Source organism: Lepus europaeus, chromosome 19 (genome assembly GCF_033115175.1).
Source record: "Lepus europaeus isolate LE1 chromosome 19, mLepTim1.pri, whole genome shotgun sequence".
Classification (NCBI taxonomy): domain Eukaryota; kingdom Metazoa; phylum Chordata; class Mammalia; order Lagomorpha; family Leporidae; genus Lepus; species Lepus europaeus.
Genome location: NC_084845.1, coordinates 59,942,953 through 59,967,158, shown reverse-complemented (window position 1 = coordinate 59,967,158; position 24,206 = coordinate 59,942,953). Strand labels below are relative to the sequence as shown.

The window sequence follows — 24,206 nt, the reverse complement described above, 5'->3', positions numbered from 1 at the left end:
AAATGCGGCAGGTTTAAAAGTAAGTTTTGGGTTATTTCAGACTGGGTTGAGGGCTAAGAGTTTCACTTCGCAAGCTCGGGCATTTCGGGGTAGAAAAATGAGGATGCCTCTAGCCAACTCCGAGCAAAACGCACCAGATTTACTCTTTAGGAAGGGGCCGGCACGGCGCAGATTGGTGACGTCTCATACCGGGCAATCGCTGACGTCATTTTCGTGCACCGCCGCTTCCGGTCGGCGTGAGCGGTCGGTGGCCGCAGGCTTAGGATATTCGCGTGGTGCCTTGAGTTCCTTTTCAAGTCGCCCTCCCTCCTCCGGAACCATGGCCACCGACTCGTGGGCCCTGGCGGTGGACGAGCAGGAAGCGGCTGTCAAGTCGGTCAGTGACTTCAGCTCCAGGCAGGGAGGACACCGTAGGGGCCCGAGCGGAGCCTGCTGGGAGCACCGGGAGCGCGGGATCGGGTAGTTCGGTAACCAGCACGCTCCTGGAACTTGCCGCGGGCAGTCCTTTAGCCGTGATTTGCCCCTTAGGCCCGAGATCAATATCGAGCTTTTAAAAACTTGTCGTCTGGGCTAAAGACGATGCTGTAGTATAGCTGTCCCTGCTGTGTTTGCTGCCATCTTTACCGTGATGCGCCTTTTTCTCATTGACGGCCGGGAGAAAAGGCAATGAAGAGGCTGATTCTCTTCTCCACTGTGGTTTCTGAGTGTCCTTGTGTTGCTTTATGTTTAACATTTTTTAGATCCTTGCTTAATGTGATTGGCAGTTTGTGGCTCTTTACAGAATAACAGATTCAGGTTTAATGTTTCAATCTACTGTAGATGTTGGAGGGAGGTACTACAAGTTATTTCTTTGATGTTTAAAGTGACATTTAGTTTCATATATTGATTTCTTGATTTATGAAGACCCATTTAATTCTATTGCAAATTGTGAGTTCCTTATATCTAGGACCTAAGGTTGAGGATTCTTTAGTGATAATGGACTATTTGTTTTAAGAATACAGTTTGTTTTTTTTTTTTTTTTAGTTTCTTTTTAACAGTCTTAAGCCTTATATAACTTTTTTAAAAAAATTGTACATACTTAGCAGGTTCGGTGTGACATTTCAGTAAGTATATATAATATGTCCTTATCAAATCAAAGTAACTAATGTTTCCCTCTCATAGTCATTGCTTTATGTTTGGCATCTCCCAGCTCCTCTCTTGTGTTAGTTCATCAAATACAGATATTGTGAAGTACAGCCAGTGCTTTGTATGACTTTTTAATGCTAAATTACATTTCTTCTTTTATTGCTTTGGGAAGATTTTCAGTTTATCAGGTATCTGAGGTGAACCAAGTCCGGTGGAGTATAGGAATCAGCATTATGGTCTGATTAGAAAGACGAGGGTAGGGGAAGTGCTGTGAAAGTGATGAAGATTATGTGATAAATAAGCTTTCAATAGAGGACATTTATGGGTAGGAAATCTGGTTGGTTGGTTTGTTTTCCTTTAGGATTTATTTAATTTTCAAAAGGCAGTGTGACAGAGAGATCTTCCATATACTGGTTCACTCCTTAAATGGCTACAACAACTGGGGCTGGGCCAGGCTGAAGTCAGGAACTCCATCCAGGTCTCCCTTGTGGGTGGCAGGGGCCCAGTAACTTTGCCATCATCAGCGCTCTCAGGCGCATTAGCAAGCAGCTGGATCAGAAGCCAGGACTTGAACTCTGATACCGGATACCAAGCATACACAGCAGCTTAACCCACTGTGCCACAATGCAAACCCTTCTGGGGTATTTCTTGTAAAGAAGTTTACATTTAGCAAGGTATTAGAGAATAAGTTGTATTTAAGATAGAGCTAGAATTGGAAGGCATTTTAGGAAGAGAGTGTGCGCACAAGTGCTGGACTTGCTCATAGAACCAGGAATCAGAACTCATTTTTGAGGCTAGTGCTGTGGCTTAGTGGGTAAAACTGCCTCCTGGAGTGTCGGCATCCCATCTGAACACTGGTTCAAGGCTTGGATGCTCCATTTCTTTTTTTTCTTTTTTCTTTTTTTTTTTTTTTGGACAGGCAGAGTGGACAGTGAGAGAGAGAGACAGAGAGAAAGGTCTTCCTTTGCCGTTGGTTCACCCTCCAGTGGCCGGCGCACCGCGCTGATCCGAAGGCAGGAGCCAGGTGCTTATCCTGGTCTACTGTGGGGTGCAGGGCCCAAGCACTTGGGCCATCCTCCACTGTACTCCCGGGCCACAGCAGAGAGCTGGCCTGGAAGAGGGGCAACCGGGACAGAATCCGGCCCCCAAACCGGGACTAGAACCTGGGGTGCCGGCGCCGCAAGGCGGAGGATTAGCCTATTGAGCCGTGGTGCCGGCCCCTAGATGCTCCATTGCTGATCCAGCTCCCTGCTAATGCTCTGGGAAAGCAGTAGAGGATGGCACAAGTCCTTGAACCCCTGCACCCGCATGAGAGACCTGGATGAAGTTTCTGGCTCCTGGCTTCAGCCTAGGCCATCCCCAGCCATTGCAGCCATTTAAGGAGCAAAATTCTCTGTCTCTCTCTGACTTTGCCTCTCCTTCTTTATAACTCTGACTTTCATATAAATAAATGATTTTTTTTTTTTTGGACAGGCAGAGTTATATAGTGAGAGAGACAGAGACAGAGAGGAAGGTCTTCCTTCCGTTAGTTCACCCCCCAAATGGCTGCCATGGCCGGCGCGCTGCACCGATCCAAAGCCAGGAGCCAGGAGCTTCCTCCAGGTCTCCCACGCAGGTGCAGGGCCCAAGGACTTGGGCCATCCTCCACTGCCTTCCCGGGCCACAGCAGAGAGCTGGACTGGAAGAGGAGCAACTGGGAAAGAATCCAGCAGCCCAACTGGGACTAGAACCTGGGGTGCCGGTGCTGCAGGTGGAGGATTAGCCAAGTGAGCTGCGGCGCTGGTGTAAATAAATTTTTTTAAAAGTAACTCATTGTTACTGCAGCTTAAGGTTATTGGGTTGAGGTAGAAGCAACACAGGAAACATTGCAGGGTGGGTTTCAGACCTTTAACTACACAGGAGAGGCTTTAATCAGGTAGGGTTAGGGGTTTTCATTGAGATGCTAACAACATCAGATCTGAAGGCTAGAAAAATACATGGACTGCAGAGAGCAAAATGTATTAGAAGGAATGATGCCTGATACTAAGGAGAGCAGTGTGGAAGTGATTCTGATAGCCCAGAGAAGGAGGGCCTGTGTTGGGCAGCAGATGTGAGGCATCATAATAGAAAAGGAAGAGAAAGGAGATAAAGTGACAGTACTGTTTTCAACCTGGATCTGACGGGTGTTGTGACTGAAGTGCTAACATGAGGAATCTTGGGAGGAAAGGCAGATTTTATATGGTGCATTCAGGAGGTTAGGAGACAGCTTGGTAAATACCTGTGTTGGGGGTGCCCAAGAGGTGTCCAAGTTTGATAACTGGCTAAGACTCATGGTTATACTCACAGCTAAGATTTACTACAGTGAAAAGATATAAAGCAAAATTTGCAAAAGGAAAAAGTTTCAGGGAGCAAAGTCCTGAGAAAATCAGGCATGAGCTTCCAAGAGCCCCCTTCCAGTGGAGTTGAGAAGACTTACTCCTTTGGCAGCGATTTTAACAACATATGAGGTGGTGTTAGGGAAATTTTTTAGAGACTCAAGGTTTTTATTGGCAGCCTGTCACATAATCATTCTCTGCCTAAAATGTACCAAAATTCCAGACTGTACATACATAGGTTTTTTATAGTATGTAGTTTTTTAAAGATTTATTTTAAAGATTGTTTTTTAAAGATTTATTTATTATTTATTTGAAAAGCAGAGTTTCAGAGAGTAAGAGAGAGAGAGGCTTCCATCTGCTGGTTCACTCCCCAAATGGCTGCAATAGCTGGAGCTGGGCCAGTGAGTGCAGGAGCCCAAGCACTTGGGCCATCTTCTGCTTTCCCAGGCCATAGCAGAGAACTGGATTGGAAGTGGAGCATCCCGGTCTTGAACCGGTGCCCATGTGGGATGCTGGTACGGCAGGCGGTGGCTTTATCCGCTATGCCACAGTGCCAGCCCCAATGAACTTTTTGAAGACTCATCATATGCATGGATTTAAAATATTTTGGGGAGGTGGCCAGTGCTATGACATAGAGGGTAAAGCTGCCGCCTGCCGTGCCAGCATCCCATGGGCGCCAGTTCGAGTTCTGGCTGCTCTACTTCCAATCCACCTCTCTGCTATATCCTGGAAAAGCAGTGGAAGATGGCCAAATTCCAACTCAATACTTGACCTATCATCTGCCTTACAGGCAGGAAACTGCTTGGGAAGCAGAGGAAGGACTCAAGCCACGCTCTCCAATATGAGGTGCAGGAGTCCCAAGCAGTGGCTTAAACTGCTGTCACAACGCCTGCTTCCTGGGACCGAGACTTTTTTTTTAAGTTTTATATACTTTTTACTTTTTTTTTGCACAGCAGAGAAACTGAGGAGTTCTTATTAGACTTTCACAAGAGAGCTTGGATTGGGACATTTGCTTAATTCTGTTTCCTTTTATTCCTCTTCAGATAAGCAGTTTGCAGATCAAGGAAGAGAAAGTCAAACCAGAAACCAATGGTGAGTCACTAGTGACTGCAAACCAGGTCCAAGTTATATTTGTGCCTCTGTTCGTCATAGCTGCAGTGTGCAGTGGGGTACTTAATGTCTCCTTTGCCAAATGACAGCACTGGATTCCAGAACCAGTAAATTAGGTTTGCTTACACCAATGTCTGCTTTTGTCTTCACATGGTGTTCTCCATGTGTGCCTATGTTCTAATTTCCCCTTTTTATACAGAGGCCAGTGTTATGGTGCATTGGGTTAAGCTACCCATTCTGATATGCCAGAATCCCATATTGGAGTGCCTGTTTGAGTCCTTGCTACTGTACTGATCCAGCTCCTTGCTAATGTACCTGGGAAAGCAGCAGATGATGTTTTAACTGCTTGGGCCCCTGCCATCCATGTGGGAGACCCAGATGGAGTTAGTCCTGGCTCAGACTGGCTCTTGTGGCCATTTTGAGAGTAAACCAGTGGATGGAGGAGCTCTCTTTTCTCTGTCCCTCTGTGGTGGTCTTTCAAATAAAAAAACCTTTTTTTAAAAGATTTATTTATTTGAAAGTCAGAGTTACACAGAGAGAGAAAGGGAGAGAGAGAGAGAGACTTCGATCCGATGGTTCACTCTCCAGTTGGCTGCCAACAGCTGGGGCTGTGCCGATCTGAAGCCAGGAGCCTCGTCTGGGTCTCCCACACGGGTGCAGGGGCCCAAAGACTTGGGCCATCTTCTTCTGCTTTCCTAGGCCATAGCAGAGAGCTGGATCTGAAGTGGAGCAGCCGGGTCTCGAACCGGCACCCATATATGGGTGCTTCAGGCCCCTCAAATAAAAATTTTTTAAAGCCTACTCTAATGGCCACACCTTTATTAATTACATCTGCATGGCCTTATTTCAAAATGTCATATTCTGAGGTACTGGGGATTGGTACTTGACCACAGGAATTTTGAGAGGATGCAGCTCAACCCCTAACACAGCTACATCCTGTAAGCAACCACTGTTAATCTTTAATATCCTCCCAGTTTGATTATGCAGACTAAATATAATACTCAGTCTCTTCCTCATTGTCTTCATTCCTTTTCTTTCTCTCCTCCCCTTCTTCCCTGCCCCTCAGCAAAAGGTGGCATGAAATACACAGTGTCCCTAGTTTGCTCATAGCAATGTACTTTGGCAAGCTTTTCATGTTAGTATGTTTAGTTTCCTCACTTTTTTGTGACTGCATAGCATTGTATTTTTGCGTTGAAACACTGCAGTTTACTTAAGCAGTCTTTTCCTTTTATAAACAGTTTTTCATGGGATAACAATAAACAGAAATTGTTTTATGTGTGCGCAGATGTGTTGGTAGGATAAATCCTCCCAGAATAGACTTGCTAGATTAAAGATACATGCATTTGCAGTTTGTATCTATTTTCAGAGAACCCTCCATAGGTATTTTTTTTTTAAAGATTTATTTATTTATTTATTTGAAAGGCAGAGTTACAGAGAGGCAGAGAAAGAGAGGTCTTCCATCTGCTGGTTTACTCCCCAGATGGCTGCAACGGCCAGAACTGCATTGATCCGAAGCCAGGAGCTTCTTCCAGGTATCCCAATGCGAGTGCAGGGGCCCAAGGACTTGGGCCATTTTCTGCTGCTTTCCCAGACCATAGCAGAGAGCTGGATCAAAAGCGGAACAGCCAGGAATCAAACTGACGCCCATATGGGATGGCGGTGCTGCTTTAACCCGCTATGCCAGAGTACTGACTCCTCTCCATAGGTATACCATCTTAAACCTCTGTCAGCAAACCATGACAGTCTCTGCTTCTGCCTCGGCACAGAGATTGTAGTCAGAATTTTAGGATTTTTGCCTATATGTTAAGTAAAACGATGCAAATTGTGTTTCCTAATGTAATGCTATATTTTTTATAGTTTTAATTTATTTTTTGCTGGAGGGTGAGCAAGATCCTATCTGCTGGTTCAGTTACCAAATACCTACAATAGCTGGGGCTGGGCAGGCCAAAGTCAGGAGCCCAGAACTCAGTCCTAGGCTCTCCCATGGCTGGCATGGACCTCCCTGGGTGTGTTTTAGCAGGAATCTAGAATTGGGAGTAGAGTCAGGATTCAGACTCGGACACTCAGGCAGCATCTTAATTGGTAAGCCAGACACCCATCCGTAATGCTGTATTTTAAAGTAGGATAAGTCAGAAGTGACCTATTTGCACCACTGTGATATTGTTCAAACTTCCTAGGAATTTAAATTTTTCTTAAGCACTTAAAAACTTCTAGAAATAAAAATGTTAAATATAAATAAATAATAACTATATTCTGATCATTAAAATAAATTTTTATATTTATACTGTCCTTTCTACCTTTTTGGTGGGTTTAATATTTGCCTTTCTAATTATGACATCTGTTTTCCTGTGTAGGTGTTGTCAAAACCAGTACCCCAGCAGAGAAGGCAGATGAAGACGAGAAAGGTAACTACTCTATGATAAGAGACAAAATAGGGCACAGGCCTTCGTTCCTGGAGCCAAAAGTGCTCTGGGTTGCAAGACCAGTGAGATATGGAGGACTCAGCAAAGGACATTGAGAAGGGCCAGTCACTGAGACAGAGGGGGACTGAAAGAGTGTGTTGTCCCTGATGGCAAAGTTCCAGAAGCAGGGAGTGCAATTTAAGTGATAAGTTGATTAAGGGAAGAACTAGAAATTGACCTTTGTGGACACCATGAGTGAGGTTGATAAGGGCTGTTGAGGTCATGCCAGGATAAAATAAGTCCTGTTCAGTGTACCGCATTCAAAGAGAAATGGAGAAGGGGGGACGAATGTAGACAGATGTTTTAGGGAATGTTCCAGCAAAGAGAGTAGTGAAATGGGTTTGTAACTAGATGGGGTTGTGAGGCAAAGGAGGAAGCAGATTTTTGTTGAGAGCAGGTTCACTGGTGGGAATGACCAGTAAAAGAGGAAATGATAATGCAAGAGAGTCAGTGTTTGGACAAATGGCCTGTTGGTGGGAAAGGATAGAATCTATTGGACAAGCAGGCTGAGCCATAAGAGCACAAGTCGGTTATCCTGATCACGGGAGGGAAGATGGAGGATACAGGTTCAGGTGGGTGTATAGCTAAGGTCATGAGTGAGAATGTGGAGGGGTCAGAAGTTGAGAACAAACCAGTGGAATATGGAAACAGTGAGTTGCTGGGCAGCACAGCCTATTTGAATCTAGTAGACAGGAACTTAAAGTGAGACTTGTTGGTGTGAGATTCCACCCATGCTTGGCTGCTAAGCTCCTGGTGCAGAGAAGGGGATGGAGTGGTTTTACAAGTATGAGGTTTGCCAGATGAATGTGAAGAAAATCTGGTTTCCTCCTAACAGAGGACAAAGCTGCCCAGTCCTTGCTCAACAAGCTGATCAGAAGCAACCTTGTGGATAACACAAACCAAGTGGAAGTCCTACAGCGGGATCCCAACTCCCCCCTCTACTCTGTGAAGTCTTTTGAGGAGCTCCGGCTGTGAGTATTCACTCCTTTCAAGGCTCCTCCTTGTCAGTCCCTCCCTGTGTAATGCAGCAGCTAAGAAATTCTTGTAGCAATATTACTATTTACTTTTAATGTTAATGTATTCACTTCTTTGAATAGGTACAGTTCACATGATTCAGAAGTCAGAAAGAATAGTTTCCTGTGGTGGTCTCCTATCCTTGTCTTCGGCTCCCCAGTTCTCCTCTTGGTAGAGATCTTAAGTGCCACAGATTTATTCATTATAGCTGAAAGTCTTTTCTCTTTTATGCTCTTAGAACTTTCAATAAAATATTGGCTGACAGGTGATTTCTGGATGTCAGGAACATTTCTTATTAGGTAAGCCCTTTTGTTAGACTGTAGGGTTTAAAGTCTTAAGAATAATCTCTGCTTTTATAGAAGTCTGTCAGAAGAGCCTGAATTCCCAGTACCTGTGGAAGCTAGCATCCTTCAGTAGTTCTGGAATTCAGGAAAGAACATCCAGTTAAGAGAACATGTGGGGGCCAGCGCCGTGGCTCACTTGGTTAATCCTCTGCCTGCGGCACTGCCATCCCATATGGGTGCCGGGTTCTAGTCCCGGTTGCTCCTCTTCCAGTCCAGCTCTCTGCTGTGGCCCAGGAAGGCAGTGGAGGATGGCCCAAGTGCTTGGGCGCCTGCACCCACATGGGAGACCAGGAAGAAGCACCTGGCTCCTGGCTTTGGATCGGCGCAGCACAGGCCGTGGTGGCCATTTCGGGGGTGAACCAATGGAAGGAAGACCTTTCTGTCTCTGTCTCACTGTCTATAACTCTACCTGTCAAATAAAAAAATAAAAAGAGAACATGTGGATAGCATTGTGCTGAGTATGGCTTTTATTTTTTTAAAGATTTATTTACTTATTTGAAAGTCAGAGTTACAAAGAGGAAGGAGGGGCAGAGAGAGAGGTCTTCCATCCGATGGTTTGCTCCCCAGTTGGCTGCAACGGCCGGAAGTTCGCCAGTCCAAAGCCAGGAGCCAGGAACTGCTTCCGAGTCTCCCATGTGGGTGCAGGGGCCCAAGAACTTGGGCCATCTTCTACTGCTTTTCCAGGCCATAGCAGAGAGCTGGATCAGAAGAGGAGCAGCTGGGACTAGAACCGGCGCCGATATGGGATGCCAGCACTTCAGGCCAGGGCATTAACCCACTGAGCCACAGCGCTGACCCTGACTATGGCTTTTAATGACATTATTTTAAAGGCAGAGAGTTGTTTTTTGTTTTTTTGTTTTGTTTTGTTTTGGACAGGCAGAGTGGATAGTGAGAGAGAGAGAGAGAGAGAAAGGTCTTCCTTTTTCTGTTGGTTTACCTCCCAAGTGGCCACTACGGCTGGCGTGTTGCGGCCAGTGCACTGCGCCGATCCGAAGCCAGGAGCCAGGTGCTTCCTCCTGGTCTCCCATGCGGGTGCAGGGCCCGAGGACCTGGGCCATCCTCCACTGCACTCCCGGGCCACGGCAGAGAGCTGGACTGGAAGAGGAGCAACTGGAACAGAATCCAGCGCCCTGACCGGGACTAGAACCCAGGGTGCCGGCGCCACAGGTGGAGGATTAGCTTAGTGAGCCGTGGTGCCGGCCGGCAGAGAATTGTTAAAAGCTGTACCACATGTTTTGTTTTCTGTGAGTTAAGAGATATTAGTGAACACTGTTATATATATGCCACTGCACTGGGTATTATGAGGAACACAAGATATCCCTACCATTTTTGGTGCTTACTAGAATAAATCCAAGTCATAGACAGGAAAGAATTGGTAATAGCCTATGCTGTGGTGCAGAGGGTTACGTTGCCCCTTGTAAGGCCAGCATCCCATATTGGAATGCCAGTTCAAGTCCTAGCTGCTCTGCTTCTGATTTCAGCTTCATAATAGTGTGCCTAAGAAGGCAACAAAAGATGACCAAGTGCTTGAGCTCCTGCTGTCCATGTAGGAGACCCAGATGAAGTTCCTGACTCCTGGTTTTGGCCTGGCCCAATAAATCTTTAAAAAAAAAAAAAACAACAACAACAGAGCTTATGAATAACAGTGTGGTGGAATAAAATGCTTCTATGCCTTTGTTCTGCAAAATATGTAGTGTGCCCACTGTGGGCAAATAGAGGCCATGTTCCTGCCAGCTGTTACCACCAAGAGACACTTCAAAAGGAGGTAACTAGTTGATAATGAAATAATGGTGAAGGACAAGTTTTTAAGTGACTTTTAGGTATGGGCATTTAGCCTAGTGGTTAAGACACCCTCTTTCCATATCAGAGTGCCTGGGTTCACATCCTAGCTTGACTCCTGGTTCTAACTTCCTACTAATGTGCACCCTGGGATGGCTCAGTGCTGGCTCAAGTAGTTGAGTTCCTGGCTCCATTTCAGCCTGGCCCAGCCCCAGGTTGTGGGTAGTTAAGGAGTGAACCAGCAGATGGGAGTTCTTTACCTAGCTCTCTCTCTCTCTCTCACTCACAAAGGAAAATTAGAAAAAAGTGTACCTTTTAAATGTTTTTAAAGTTATACTTTAAAAAGTAAACTTTTATATCATTTTTTTATAAAAGTTATACTTTTCTATACATGTTTCCTCTCTAAAGGGCTTTATTCAACAAGTCTGTCATCTCCGCTTCTGTTCTTAAATCATATGGGGGGCGGGGGCTGGCGCTGAGGTGTAGTGTAGCAAGTAAAGCTGCCACCTGCAGCGCCAGCGTACCACATGAGTGCCAGTTCCAGTCCCAGCTGCTCCACTTCCAATCTGGCTCCCTGCTGATGAAGTACCTGGGAAGGCAGTGGAGGATGGCCCAAGTACTTGTGGGCCCCTGCACCCACGTGGAAGAAACTCCTGGCTCTTTGCTTTGGATCAGCCCAGCTCTGGCCGTTGTGGCCATTTGGGAAGTGAACCAGCAGATGGAAGATCTCTCTGTTTCTCTAATTTTGCCTTTCAAATAGATAGATCTTAAAAAAATCAGGACAGCTAGATGTGCTTCTTCATCTTGTGAGACTGACATTGTGCTCCTCAGAGGATCAGTGAGTTTTTTAAATTCCTTGCATTTCAAAGACTGGAGCTCTCAGTGCAACCACTGGTAAGCTGTTCTCTTAAAGATGAATTCTCCAATTTAGTTGTTGTTAGCCAAAGGAAACAAAGAATGGAACCCAGAGTGCTCAGTGTACTTGATCTGTTTTGTACTTTGAGTTTGAAAAAATGAAAATAAGCCAGCACCGCGGCTCACTAGGCTAATCCTCCGCCTGCGGTGCCGGCACCCTGGGTTCTAGTCCCAGTTGGGGTGGTGGATTCTGTCCCGGTTGCTCCTCTTCCAGTTCAGCTCTCTGCTGTGGCCCAGGAGGGCAGTGGAGGATGGCCCAGGTCCTTGGGCCCTGCACCTGCGTGGGAGGCCAGGAGGAAGCACCTGGCTCCTGGCTCCAGATTGGCGCAGCACGCTGGCCGTAGCAGTCATTTGGGGGGTGAACCAACGGAAGGAAGACTTTCCTCTTTCTCTCTCTCACTGTCTAACTCTGCCTGTCCAAAAATAATAATAATGATGATCCAATGAAAGCTTTTATGTCACATGTGTACTGCTTAGGTAATGACTTTATTTCCTTCACAACCAAATCAGAAACCACCATTTTTTTCCAAGAAGAACACACATATGTTTTCAAAGTTCTTTCTGTCTGAGAACCAACATATGCCCGAAGAAGTGCCTTTTGTGAGCCTGTTAAACTGCAGCAATGGTTTAGAGAACAGAATTCTTGTCTTGGTTTGACTTTTTAAGAGAAACAATCTGCAGGGGCCAGTACTGTGGCATAGTGGGTTAAGCCGTCTCCTGCGATGCTGGCATCCCGTATGGGTGCCAGATTGAGTCCCGGCTGCCCCAGTTCCAATCCAGCTCTGTGCTAATGGCTCTTTAGCTCTGTGCTAAAGCAGTGAAAGATGGCCCAAGTGGTTGGGTCTCAGCGCCCATGTGGGAGACCTGGAAGAAGCTCTTGGCTCCTGCTTTCAGATTGGTCCAGGTGTTGCAGTCATTTGGGAAATGAACCAGCAGATTGAAGACCTCTGTCTCTCCCTCTGTAACTCTGCAGCTCAAATAAATAAATCTTTAAAAATCTGCTATGGCTTTTCTTAAATAACCTGTAGGTTTAGCACTAGTAGAGAACTTACTGTAAATGTAGTGTATATCTTCAAATGATTATTTGTTGTGTGGCTGAATTGCTTATATAAGAAGTTGATTTAGGCCAGTGCCACGGCTCAATAGGCTAATCCTCCGCCTGTGGTGCTGGCACACCGGGTTCTAGTCCCGGTCGGGGCGCTGGATTCTGTTCTGGTTGCTCCTCTTCCAGTCCAGCTCTCTGCTGTGGCCCGGGAGTGCAGTGGAGGATGGCCCAGGTCCTTGGGCCCTGCATCCACATAGGAGACCAGGGGAAGTACCTGGCTTCTGGCTTCGAATCAGCGCAGTGCGCCGGCTGCAGCGGCCATTGTGGGGTGAACCAACGGAAAAGGAAGACCTTTCTCTCTGTCTCTCTCTCTCTCTCTCTCTCTCTCACTCACTGTCTGACTCTGCCTGTCAAAAAATAAAAATAAAAAAAAAAAGTTGATTTAGACCAACATAATATAAACATTTGTAAAGTTCAAGATGATAACCAAACTACCCCTTCCTATTTACTATGTATCAGCTACTAGATCAGACTCGATCAGCTTTTTATCTCTCTCTCTTTTTTTTTAAAGATTTATTTAAGAGGCAGAGCAAGGTCCTCCATGTGCTGGTTCACTCCCCAAATGGCCATAATGGCTGGAGCTGAGCCAATGCAAAGGCAGGAGCCAGGAGCTTCTTCACACATGGATGCAGTGACCCAAGCACCTGGCTATCCTCTGATGCTTTCCTAGGCATTAGCAGAGAGCTGGATCAGTAGTAGAACAGCCAGGTCTCACCTCGGGACTCAGGGGATGCTAGTGCCACAGGCAGAGGCCTAACCCACCACACCCCAACCCCAGCCCCTTTTTATATCTCTTGATTGTCCTATTTGTGCAGCTGGCTTTGGAAGGACCAAGAACTGTGGCTTAGTTTCTCTGTGCACTGAGAAATTAAAACAAATTCTTGGGTGAGCATTGTGGCACAGTGGGTTAATTTACCACTTGAGACACCAACATGCCATGTTAGCGTGCCCAGCTGAGTTCTGGTTAGTCCACACTTCTGATCCATCTTTCTATAAATGCACCTGGCAGCCAGCAGATGATGGCTCAACTGCTTGGGTTCCTGCCAGCCACATGGGAGAGCTAGATGGAGTTCCTGGCTCCTGGTTTCTACCTGGCCTGGTATTTGTAGGGCAGGGAGGTAAACCAGTAGACAGATGGAAGATATCTCTCTGACCCTCTCCCCCTCTCTCTGTCTTTCACTTTGCATTCCAAAAAATAAACAAATCATAAAATCACAAAAAACTGAAATTCTCCAATATCAGTAGAGAAAGTGGTATTTTAGATTTCTTCTTCTTCTTTCTTTTTTAAAAATTTATTTGACAGCTGGCAGCGCGCCAGCCTTTCTCTCTGTCTCTCTCTCACTGTCTAACTCTGCCTGTCAAAATTTTTTTTTTTTTTATTTATTTGAAAGAGTTACACAGAGAGAAGGAGAGGCAGAGAGAGAGAAAGAGGTTTTCCATCTGCTGGTTCATTCCCCATTTGGCCGCAATGGCCAGAGCTCTGCTGATCCAAAGCCAGGAGCCAGAATCTTCTTCTGGATTTTCCACGCAGGTATAGATTTCTTTTATAGTTTGATTATACTATGAATTAATAAATACTGTCAGTGTATTAATAATATATTTGCAGTGTGCAGGCAACAGTTATCATCCAAGGCCAACCAGATTTGTGGGTCTGCTGAAAGCATGGATTTCTTCATAAAAGGAAACTAGTCTGTATTTTATGAGTTGTATAGTAGTTGCATATTAAGATTTAGTAGAGGGAGAAGAAACCTAAAATTTAGTAGTGAAAGTTAGTGGGTTTGTTTTGTTTTTAAGGCATTGGAAAATATATCTGACGGTGGTGGGAAGCATCATTCCTTGTAAGATGTACTTAATATTCTGGGCCTTTAAAACAAGTTCAGCTACTAGGAATCCACCTACTCTCTCTCTGGACTTCTAGGAAACCACAGCTTCTCCAGGGAGTATATGCCATGGGCTTCAATCGACCATCCAAGATCCAAGAGAATGCATTACCCATGATGCTTGCTGAACCGTGAGTATGCAGTCCCAGTTGCCCCTCTTCCAGATTTGGTCTAACGTTTTCCATAAATAGCTCTTAGTGTTCCTGAGAACAACATAGACCATTTGGGGCAACATGTTTCTTCATTGAAACAGCTTGGGCAAGTGCAGAAAAAATCACATAAAACTGGGTAGTTTCTGCCTTTCCTACTTAATAAAAATTCACAGATAATTCTTTGCAAATTTTAAAATTGCATTTTAAAAAATTAGTTGTAAGTTCTTAAGACTTATGAAAAGGTATGGAGAGAATATCAAGAACACCTATGTATCCCTCTCCTGCCAAGAAAGGAACCAGGAAGCCAGTGACAACCTGTCTGCCCTCCCTCCATTCCTTTCCCACACCACTGAATGAGCTCCGTCAAGAGGTAGTCATCATTACATAGGTCTCTGTACACATCTTCCCTGGTAGATGTCATACTGTATGCAACAACTTCTCCCAATCAACTGATTATTTTTTTCTTTTCATGAGAAGGCCACCTGTTCCCGTGACACTGGGAACTGGAATGTAAGAGTTCTCTAAAACATACCTGTGGCCTGATATTTTGCATCATCTATAAAGATGGAATCCCAGGGGCTTTGTATGGCTCTACAGAAAGAGTCACTAGGGACTTGTCTAAGCATGGAGCTTACTGTGATTTCTGTGGGACCTTTGGGGTACACAACTAGAGCACTCTATCCATGCCAGAGTCTTGAGGATTTCATGCTGTAACCCATCTAGAACAGTCATTATTTGCTACTTACAGGTTTGGTTTTTTTTAACAACATATTAAAAAAGTCAGTACAATTTGTGCTCAGTACAGGAAGCCTAGATAAAATAGAGAATAAAGGAAAAGCTGTTCCTTCCACCTGATTCTTTATTGTGTTTTATCAGTATATTTCATTTCTGTTTTCCCTTGATTTAGCCCACAGAATCTCATCGCCCAGTCTCAGTCTGGTACTGGGAAAACAGCTGCTTTCGTCCTGGCCATGCTTAGTCGAGTGGAACCAGCAGACAGACACCCTCAGGTGAGGGCTTGGAAGCCTGGGCTGACTTGCCTGCCTTGGGAAAAGCTGCACCATCTGTGAGGGAAGGGAGGATTAACAAGAGCTCTGAATGTTTGTGACACCTTATACTGTGGCTTGGGCAGACATCAGGTCATTGTACCAGGCACTGACCTGGTCCAGTTTATCTGGAAGCTGTAGCCCAAGAGTGGCTTGCAGGCCAGCATTTGGCATAGTGGTTAAGATGCTCCTTGAGATACTTGCATTCAGTATTGGAGTGCCTTGATTTAAGTCCTGGCTCCACTCCTGATTCCAGCTTCATGGTGCACATTAGGAGGCAGCAGAGGATGGTTTGAGTGTTTAGGTCTCTGCCATCCATGGTGGCAGACCCAGATTGAGTTCCTAGCTTTGAGATGGTATGGCCCCAACAGTTGCAGACATTTTGGTAGTGAACCAGTGGGCATTTGAGATTTGTTACCCCCCCACCACCACCACCATGTGTGTGTGTTTCTCAAATAAAGTATATGAAAATTAAAAACAAAAATACTAATGGCTTCCAAAAGCCTCTGCCATGCCAGAGCTCCCTGCTGAAGACTTCAGTCTACAGGTAGAAGGTGTACCTCACTGGGGAGGATGTGGATGTCTACACTGTTCAAGTGGTGGAAACACCAATGCACTTGTTGCTTTAGAGCCTGCTGTTCCTAAACTCATCCTTTATGATTTCTCCGCCAGTGTCTGTGCCTCTCCCCAACATACGAGCTGGCACTTCAAACCGGTAAAGTGATTGAGCAGATGGGCAGATTTCATCCGGAACTAAAGCTTGCTTATGCTGTTCGAGGCAACAAATGTGAGTATGCGGGATGAGACTTCAGCACCGAGCCAGGGAGGGTGGTTGTGTCTTCAGTTTTGAAGATACGTTGACATATGTTCAACTTTTTAGTTCAGTCTGACCCTAGAGCCTAACTGCATTGCTTTTAGCCAGTGCATTTAAATACTTGCTAATTTGTTAGCAGTCCTTTCCAATCTTAAGATTTTAAGTTGTTAAAAAGTCCCTGCTTGGCTCATGGAATTCTAAAAGAGTGGAGTTTTTCATTGGGAACACAGTGCTCTGAATTCAGCATCCAGAGTTCTAGAACATGCTTACCAAAGAGGAATTTTAGGACTAGGTTTGGGAGGATGGAGCCAGATCCCTTTCTTTGAGAGTGAGCTCCAGTTTAGTGAAAGTTAATGGAGAACATTTACAGTTCTCATGCTTTGTTGTTTTTATGTTTGTTTGTTTTTTAAAAGGTGTATTTATTGGAAAGAGTGACAGGGAGAGGGAAAGACAGAGATCTTCCATCTGCTGGTTTACTTCCCAATGGGACTGGCCAAAGGCAAGAACCTGGAACTCCATCCAGGACTCTAACATTGGTGGCAGGCGCCCAAGCCCTTGGGCCATCTTCTGGTGCTTTCCCAGGAATGTAAACAGGGAGCTGGATCCAAAACAGAGCATCTGGGACTCGAACCAGCACTCCAATATGGGATTACAGTGGCTTAACCTGCTGTGCCACAATGCCAGTCCCAGTTCACAAACTCTTGTTAAAATCAGAAATTATGGGCCAGCGCCGTGGCTCAACAGCTAATCCTCCGCCTTGCGGCGCCGGCACACCGGGTTCTAGTCCCGGTCGGGGCACCGATCCTGTCCCAGTTGCCCCTCTTCCAGGCCAGCTCTCTGCTGTGGCCCGGGAAGGCAGTGGAGGATGGCCCAAGTCCTTGGGCCCTGCACCCCATGTGAGACCAGGATAAGCACCTGGCTCCTGCCATCGGATCAGCGTGGTGCGCCGGCCGCAGCGCACCGGACACGGCGGCCATTGGAGGGTGAACCAATGGCAAAGGAAGACCTTTCTCTCTCTCTCTCTCTCTCACTCTCTCACTGTCCACTCTACCTGTCAAAAAAAAAAAAAAAAAAAATCAGAAATTATGGGTCCAGTGATGTAGCACTGTGGGTTAAGTCACTGTCTCAATACTGGCATGCCATATAGGCGCTGGCTACTCCACTTTTTTTTTTTTTTTCTTTTTTAAAGATTTATTTGAGAGGCAAAGTTAGAGAGGGAAAGACCGAGAAAGAGGTTTTCCATCTGCTGGTTCACTCCCCAAATGGCCGCAACAGCTGGAGCTCTCCTGATTTGAGGCTAGGAGCCAAGAACTTCTGGGTCTCCTTCATGGGTGCAAGGGCCCAGGCACTTGGACCATCTTCCACTGCTTTCTCAGGTCATTAGCAGGGAGCCAGACTGGAAGTGGAACAGCCAGGAATTGAACCAGTGCCCATATGGGATTCCAGTGCCACAGGCGTTAATCTACTATGCCCCAGCACCAGCCCCTGCTCCACTTCTAATCCATGTCCCTGCTAATGTGTCTGGGAAAGCAGCAGAAGATGGCCCAAGTACTTGGGCCCCTGTACCCACATGGGAGGCCTGGATGAAGCTTCTGGCTCCTGGCTTTGGCCTGGCCCAGCCCTGGCTATTGTAGCCATTTGGGGAATGAACCACCAGATGGAAGACATCTTTCTCCCCCTTCCAAATGAATACATCTTTAAAAAAAGGAAGAAAGAAATTCCTCTTCCAGTTCTTCCATGTGTTCTGCAATTTATAATGTAGAAGGTATGGGTTAAAATGGAGGACTTGAGGCTGGCGTTGTGGCTTAGCAGGTAAGTCTACCACTTACAGTGCCGGCATCTCATGTGGGTACAGGTGTGTGTCCCAGCTGTTCTGCTTATGATCCAGCTCCCTGCTAATGGCCTGGGAAAAGCAACAGAGGATGGCCTAAGTGTTTGTGGCTCCACTACCCATGTGGGAGACCTGGCTGAAGCTCCTGGCTTTTGCCTGGCCAAGCCCTGGCTGTTGTGGTCATCTGGGATTAACTGGCAGGTAGACGATCTCTTTCTCTGTCTCTCTTTCTCTCTCGTAACTCTTTCAAAATAAATTAATATTTGTTAATGGAGGGCCTGATCTTGAAAGATTCATTTAAAATAGGTCATTAGGAAGCTATCAGAATATGTAAAATTTCTACAAAATAAGAAAGCAAACAATCTAATAGGAAAATGGGCACTTCACAAAACTGGGGATTCATATGGCTGCTATTCAGATGGCTGATAAACGTGAAATGATGATGAGTTGCATTGTGATCATGGAAACAGAAATTGAAGCTACTGTTTACCTCTTAGATGGGCATGTCTGTACAGTATGTATATCACTTTTGGTGTAAAATGTCTTATGTAACTTGTTCAGTAGTATTTTTTAAATGTTTTTTTTTTTTTTTTTTCACCTGCAAGAAAGGCAGAAAAAGATGTATTTCATCCACTGGTACAGTCCTCAAACACTCAATAAACCAGGGCTGGCCTAGGCTGAGTAGAAACTTGGAACTAAATCCAGGTCTTTTGTAGGAACACAATCACTTAAGCCATCATCCACCACCTCACAGAATGTATTAGCAGACAGCTGGATCGCAAGCATAACAGGGACTTGAACGCAGGCCCTCTGTGTCTGAAGTGGGCATCCCAAGTGGCAGCTTAATCCACTTCATCATGTCCTGTCCTTCTCTGACTTTTAACAGTAGACTTTAGAGATTATTTCATATTGAGATAATTAGCATTGTACCTGTGTCACAGAAAAAGTCAAGGCTGGAGATTACTAATCTTCATGTGAGTCTTGGAATTTGGAATTAACTTGTTCTATTAGTTCTGGAATGTTTCGCATGACTTTTGATTTCCAGAGATTTACCATGGGAATTCCTGAAGAAAACATCTTGTCTCCACAGTGGAAAGAGGGCAGAAGATCAGTGAGCAGATTGTCATTGGCACCCCAGGGACTGTCCTGGACTGGTGCTCCAAACTCAAGTTCATTGACCCCAAGAAGATCAAGGTGTTTGTTCTGGACGAGGCTGACGTGATGATAGCCACTCAGGGCCACCAGGATCAGAGCATCCGCATCCAGAGGTAGGAACCGGGGCAGCCTCTTGTCCCGTGCTTCAGACACCTCTTCTAGCCCTCTCAGGCTCTCTGCTCGGGACTTAGAGCATTCGCTTGATCAGCACTGAGCATACTCCCAGCCCGAGTTAAGACAGGAGACCTGGGGGCCGGAGCCATGGCTCACTTGGCTAATCCTCCGCCTGCGGCGCCGGAATCCCATATGGGCTCCGGGTTCTAGTCCCGATTGCTCCTCTTCCAGTCCAGCTCTCTCTGTGGCCCGGGAGGGCAGTGGAGGATGGCCCAAGTGCTTGGGCCCCTGCACCCGCATGGGAGACCAGGAGAAAGCACCTGGCTCCTGGCTTCGGATTGCATAGCTCCGGCCTTAGCGGCCATTTGGGGCGTGAACCAATGGAAAAGGAAGACCTTTCTCTGTCTCTCCCTCTCACAGTCTGTAACTCTACCTGACAAATAAATAAATAATCTAAAAAAAAAAGACAAGACAGGAGACCTGGGGCTCAGCTCCTCCCCGTAGCCTCCCTGGGGGCACAGCCAAGCAAGCGGGCAAGCTGTGGGGCTGTTAGTCCTGCTGAGAGCCTCGGGGTCATGTCAGATGCCCGGGCCCTGCCTTGCAGGATGCTGCCCAGGAACTGCCAGATGCTCCTTTTCTCTGCGACCTTTGAAGACTCTGTGTGGAAGTTTGCCCAGAAAGTGGTCCCAGACCCAAACGTGATCAAACTGAAGCGCGAGGAGGAGACTTTGGATACCATCAAGCAGTACTACGTCCTGTGCAACAACAGAGATGAGAAGTTCCAAGCCCTGTGCAACCTGTATGGGGCCATCACCATCGCTCAGGCCATGATCTTCTGCCACGTGAGTAGCAGCAGCAGGTGCCTGCTGGGCTGCTCTGCCCACTGCCTGGAGACCCCACCTTAGTGCTGGGGAGGACCCAGCTCCCACCGTGGGCAGGGCACAGCAGGCAGGAAATGATGAATCGCCTCCTCCTGCCCCTGAGCCTAGGCTCCTCAGGCTGCAGTGAGTTACCAGGGGGAGCTGTTGTGAGGGTGGAATCCCTACCTCTACCCACTTCTTAGCGATCACTTGGGAAAAACCTCAGGTTAAAGCCCCTGAAGTAATTGGTAAGCATAAGGAACGTAGACTGTTTTGGAATAAAGATCTTGGGCTGAATGCGTACGCTTGCTGAACGAAAAGCCAAGAGCACTTAATTTGTCTCTCCCAAAACAATCATGGGTCTGACATTCTCTATGAGACAGTTTCAGCCTGTTGTGCTGAGTGAACTCAGCACAGAGCTTTTGTGTATTTGATTGGCAACAGACCACTCTTTTGCAAGCATCTGCATTTTTTTACCCATAGGTCTTTATATTTAAAACCATTTTTTTCACTCCAGACCCGCAAAACAGCCAGCTGGTTGGCAGCAGAGCTGTCAAAGGAAGGCCACCAGGTGGCCCTGCTGAGTGGAGAAATGGTGGTGGAGCAGAGAGCAGCTGTGATTGAGCGCTTCCGAGAGGGCAAAGAGAAGGTTCTGGTGACCACCAACGTGTGTGCCCGCGGTGAGCAGAGAGTGTGTCCTACCTGCCAGGCTTGGGGTCCCAGGCCCTGTTAGCCAGAGAAAGGCTTTACCACGGAAACTCAGGTGGCCCAGGCAAGGTGGTGGGGTTGGGCTGACATTGCTTTCTCAGAGAGACTGGGATCCCCTCGAGATGAGAAGCTGCACAGAGCCCAGAGTCGTGGCTTGGTGGGAGGAAACATACAGTCACCTGAGCTTCTAGCCGTACCTGGACATACTTGCGTCTGCAGGGGCTTTCTTACTGATTCTACCATTGTGTTGACACCTGCCAACGCTCTGTTCTTTTCCTCTGGCTTCTGCTACATGCCAGTCTGTGTCCTCACATCCCAGAGGTGGCCTGACCCAGGCTCTTTCCCTCACTGCATGTGAATGTTCAGTGGCCTGACTGTGGGCAACACTGACTTTTTTCCAGCCCTGACTCCCTTCTGTCTCCAACCCCCCTTCACGCAGGTATCGATGTTGAACAAGTGTCTGTCGTCATCAACTTTGATCTTCCCGTGGACAAGGATGGGAACCCAGACAATGAGACCTACCTGCACCGGATCGGGCGCACCGGCCGCTTTGGCAAGAGGGGCCTGGCCGTGAACATGGTTGACAGCAAGCACAGCATGAACATCCTGAACAGAATCCAGGAGCATTTTAGTGAGTCCCTGCTGGTCCCCCCCGGTGCCCTTTCCTGGGCAGGTTGGGAGGGGAAGTTTCCCCACGGCTCTGAGAGGCCTTTGCACTGCACATCTCCTCTCCCTTCCTACCATATGGGAGTTCTTGGGGAACACATCTGCAGAGTTCAGGGAGTGAAATGGCATGGCCGGGCTTGGGGGAAAGGGGCTCTGCCTGCTGCCCAGGGCCTGGAAGCCCTTGGGCGAGATGAAGTATCGCTGTGTCCCTGAGCGGGGCGTGTTCCCATGTCTTCCCCTTCCGGCTGGGCTGTCCCTCTCAGTCACACCACAGCTGCGTCTCCACGCCAAGCCTGTCTTCATCTCCCGTTGACCCTTGTTTTCCCCCAGATAAGAAGATAGAAAGACTGGACACGGATGATTTGGATGAGATTGAGAAAATAGCCAACTGAGAAGTTCTGCCTGTCACTTGTGTCCACCCTTGGCACAGGCCCTGCTGGGAGATGAGAGCTTTCACAGCCAAGACCTTGACTGTCACCGAGAAGACGGCGCGTGTAGAAACTACCTACCTCATTTTAAATTACGTTTGGACTTGACAAAAATTTGTGCAAATGATGGGGGGAATTGAATGAATAGTCTGCATTTTGGAAATGGTCCTTTTTTTAAACACTCAATTTCCTCATCTTTATAGTAATTGGTTGCTACTGATAATCACTGGCCCCAGGACTCCCTGCCTATTTTTCTGTCAGGGGGTGTTGGGTGTTCTGTGAAGAAACAACAGAGGTAGAGGTGGTATGGGAGAACCTGGCAGGACACGGGTGTGAATTACCAGCATGCTGAGCGTGGGACATGGCAGCAGAGCAGCCCCTGAGCTGCGTTTCTTGTGTCCTGACCCTGACACCATCTTCCTTCTAATAACCTGAGAAAACCCTAATTTCCCTTTTTACTTCTCTTGTTTCTGACAAAAGCTCTCCCTGTTTCTCCCTGGTGAACATCTTGGCTACTGTTTTGTAAGCGATCTGGAGAGAAACACAGATGTCAGTGAATCTAGCTGTTCACATGAGATTGTTCTGGCAGGGGCAAACGAATCCTTGGAGGGTCTGGGCCATCCTCCTGCTGCTCCTTCCAGCTACTCCATCTGCTCAGGGCCCTGGTCCTCAGTCATAGCAGCCAGGAGGCACCGGTTAGTTTTCTGAACACATGTCTGGCTGAGTTCTTATCTGGGGGGATCAGACAGTACCTGAGGCTTAGCATCGCCTTGGAAAGGAAGTTACAACCAAGTAAAAAAGTGTGTGCCGTTCATCCAGAGCAGAAGACTTTGTGTGTTCTTTTACATTGTATGAATATGGATGGAGAAATTATAGCTATATATGCATCATTTGTTAGAAATTTTAATCATGAGATACGCTTTACTAATCATGACTTGGTTTTATTTCTGTTCTGCTTATAAGACTAAAATATGCTCATTAAAAATGTGTGTGTGTGTGTATGTATTTATGTTTAAGTGTAAACACTGTTCCCCCCACTATGGGATGACCATTGGTAGCAGCTTGGTGAACATCCACCAAATTCCCTTTTTCTTAAAGATTCTATTTATTTGTAAGAGAGATCTTCCATCCACTGATTCACTCCCTAAGTGGCCCCAATGGCCAGTGCTGAGCCAGGCCGAAGCCAGGAGATTCTGGTCTTCCACATAGGTGGCAATTTGGGCCATCTGCTTTTCCCAGGCCATGAGCAGGGAGCTGTATGGGAACCAGAGCAGCCAGTACACCAACCAGTGTCCATTTGGGATACTGGCATCAGAGGTGGTGGCTTTACCTGCTACACCACAATTTCAGCCCCCCCCCCCCCCCCCCCGCATTCCCTTTTAGGTACTTTTACAAAAATGTGAACATACTATTCACACTTAATGCGTCCTGCTTCTGCACACTTCCCAACATGCAGCTCTTAGTGAGAGGTGTCTGGGCAGGAGGCTGGAGGTGTCCAGCTTGTGCTGTTATCTTTGTTCTTATTTTAAAGCACTGATGAGAATCATTCCTGGACATGTTCTTGGAAGTAGAATTGTTGGGTCAAAGAATGGGAAGAATGGGAATATTTAAAGTTTTTTTTTTTTTTAAATACCTTTTTTTTTTTTTTTTTTTGACAGAGTGGATAGTGAGAGAGAGAGAGAGACAGAGAGAAAGGTCTTCCCTTTTGCCGTTGGTTCACCCTCCAATGGCTGCTGCGGCCGGCGCATCTCGCTGATCTGAAGCCAGGAGCCAGGTGCTTCTCCTGGTCTCCCATGCGGGTGCAGGGCCCAAGCACTTGGGCCATCCTCCACTGCCTTCCCGGGCCATAGCAGAGAGCTGGCCTGGAAGAGGGGCAACCGGGATAGAATCCGGCACCCCAACCAGGACTAGAACCCGGTGTGCCGGCGCCACAAGGCAGAGGATTAGCCTGTTAAGCCACGGTGCCGGCCTGGAATATTTAAAGTTTTAAAACATAGCCAGTTAAGCCCAATTTATATTATTGCAGTGATCCAAAAAGATTATCTTGCCAAGTCTGTATTACCAGTTTTTAAAACTTTGCCAGTCTTAGTAGCAAGATCAGACTGTGTCACTACCTTTATTTTTTGCATTCAGTGGGGCTTGGCAAGTGTTATATGTATTGCAGGAGCCCAAGGACTTGGGCTATCTTCCACTGCTTTCCCAGGCACATTAGCAGGGAACTGGATCAGAAGTGGAGCATCCAGGACTCGAACTGGCGCCTGCCCATATGGTATGCCAGTGTTGCAGCTGTCCTTGACAGGTTCCTCATACTGCTGTTACCACTGTGCCTCTGGGGTCTCCACTG

At 46.8% G+C, this 24,206-nt stretch overlaps 1 protein-coding gene across 1 annotated transcript; it reads left to right on the top strand.

Moving 5' to 3' along the window:
• Positions 1–205: 205 nt before the first annotated feature.
• Positions 206–22,858, top strand: DDX19A (DEAD-box helicase 19A). The gene is made up of 12 exons (XM_062177317.1): positions 206–376; positions 4,523–4,571; positions 6,944–6,994; positions 7,887–8,022; positions 14,127–14,219; positions 15,148–15,250; positions 15,959–16,073; positions 19,022–19,199; positions 19,805–20,042; positions 20,578–20,740; positions 21,208–21,399; positions 21,765–22,858. The coding sequence occupies exons 1-12, from the start codon at positions 320–322 to the stop codon at positions 21,824–21,826; spliced, it is 1,437 nt and encodes a 478-aa protein (XP_062033301.1). The 5' UTR covers positions 206–319; the 3' UTR covers positions 21,827–22,858.
• The last annotated feature ends 1,348 nt before the right edge of the window (positions 22,859–24,206 follow it).

Excerpts from the sequence above, each read along its gene's own strand:
- DDX19A (XM_062177317.1), top strand. The coding sequence starts at position 320 with ATGGCCACCGACTCGTGGGCCCTGGCGGTGGACGAGCAGGAAGCGGCT. Across the intron at positions 4,572-6,943 it reads AGTCAAACCAGAAACCAATG|GTGTTGTCAAAACCAGTACC; the intron begins GTGAGTCACTAG and ends TTTCCTGTGTAG. Across the intron at positions 20,741-21,207 it reads CACCAACGTGTGTGCCCGCG|GTATCGATGTTGAACAAGTG; the intron begins GTGAGCAGAGAG and ends CCCTTCACGCAG.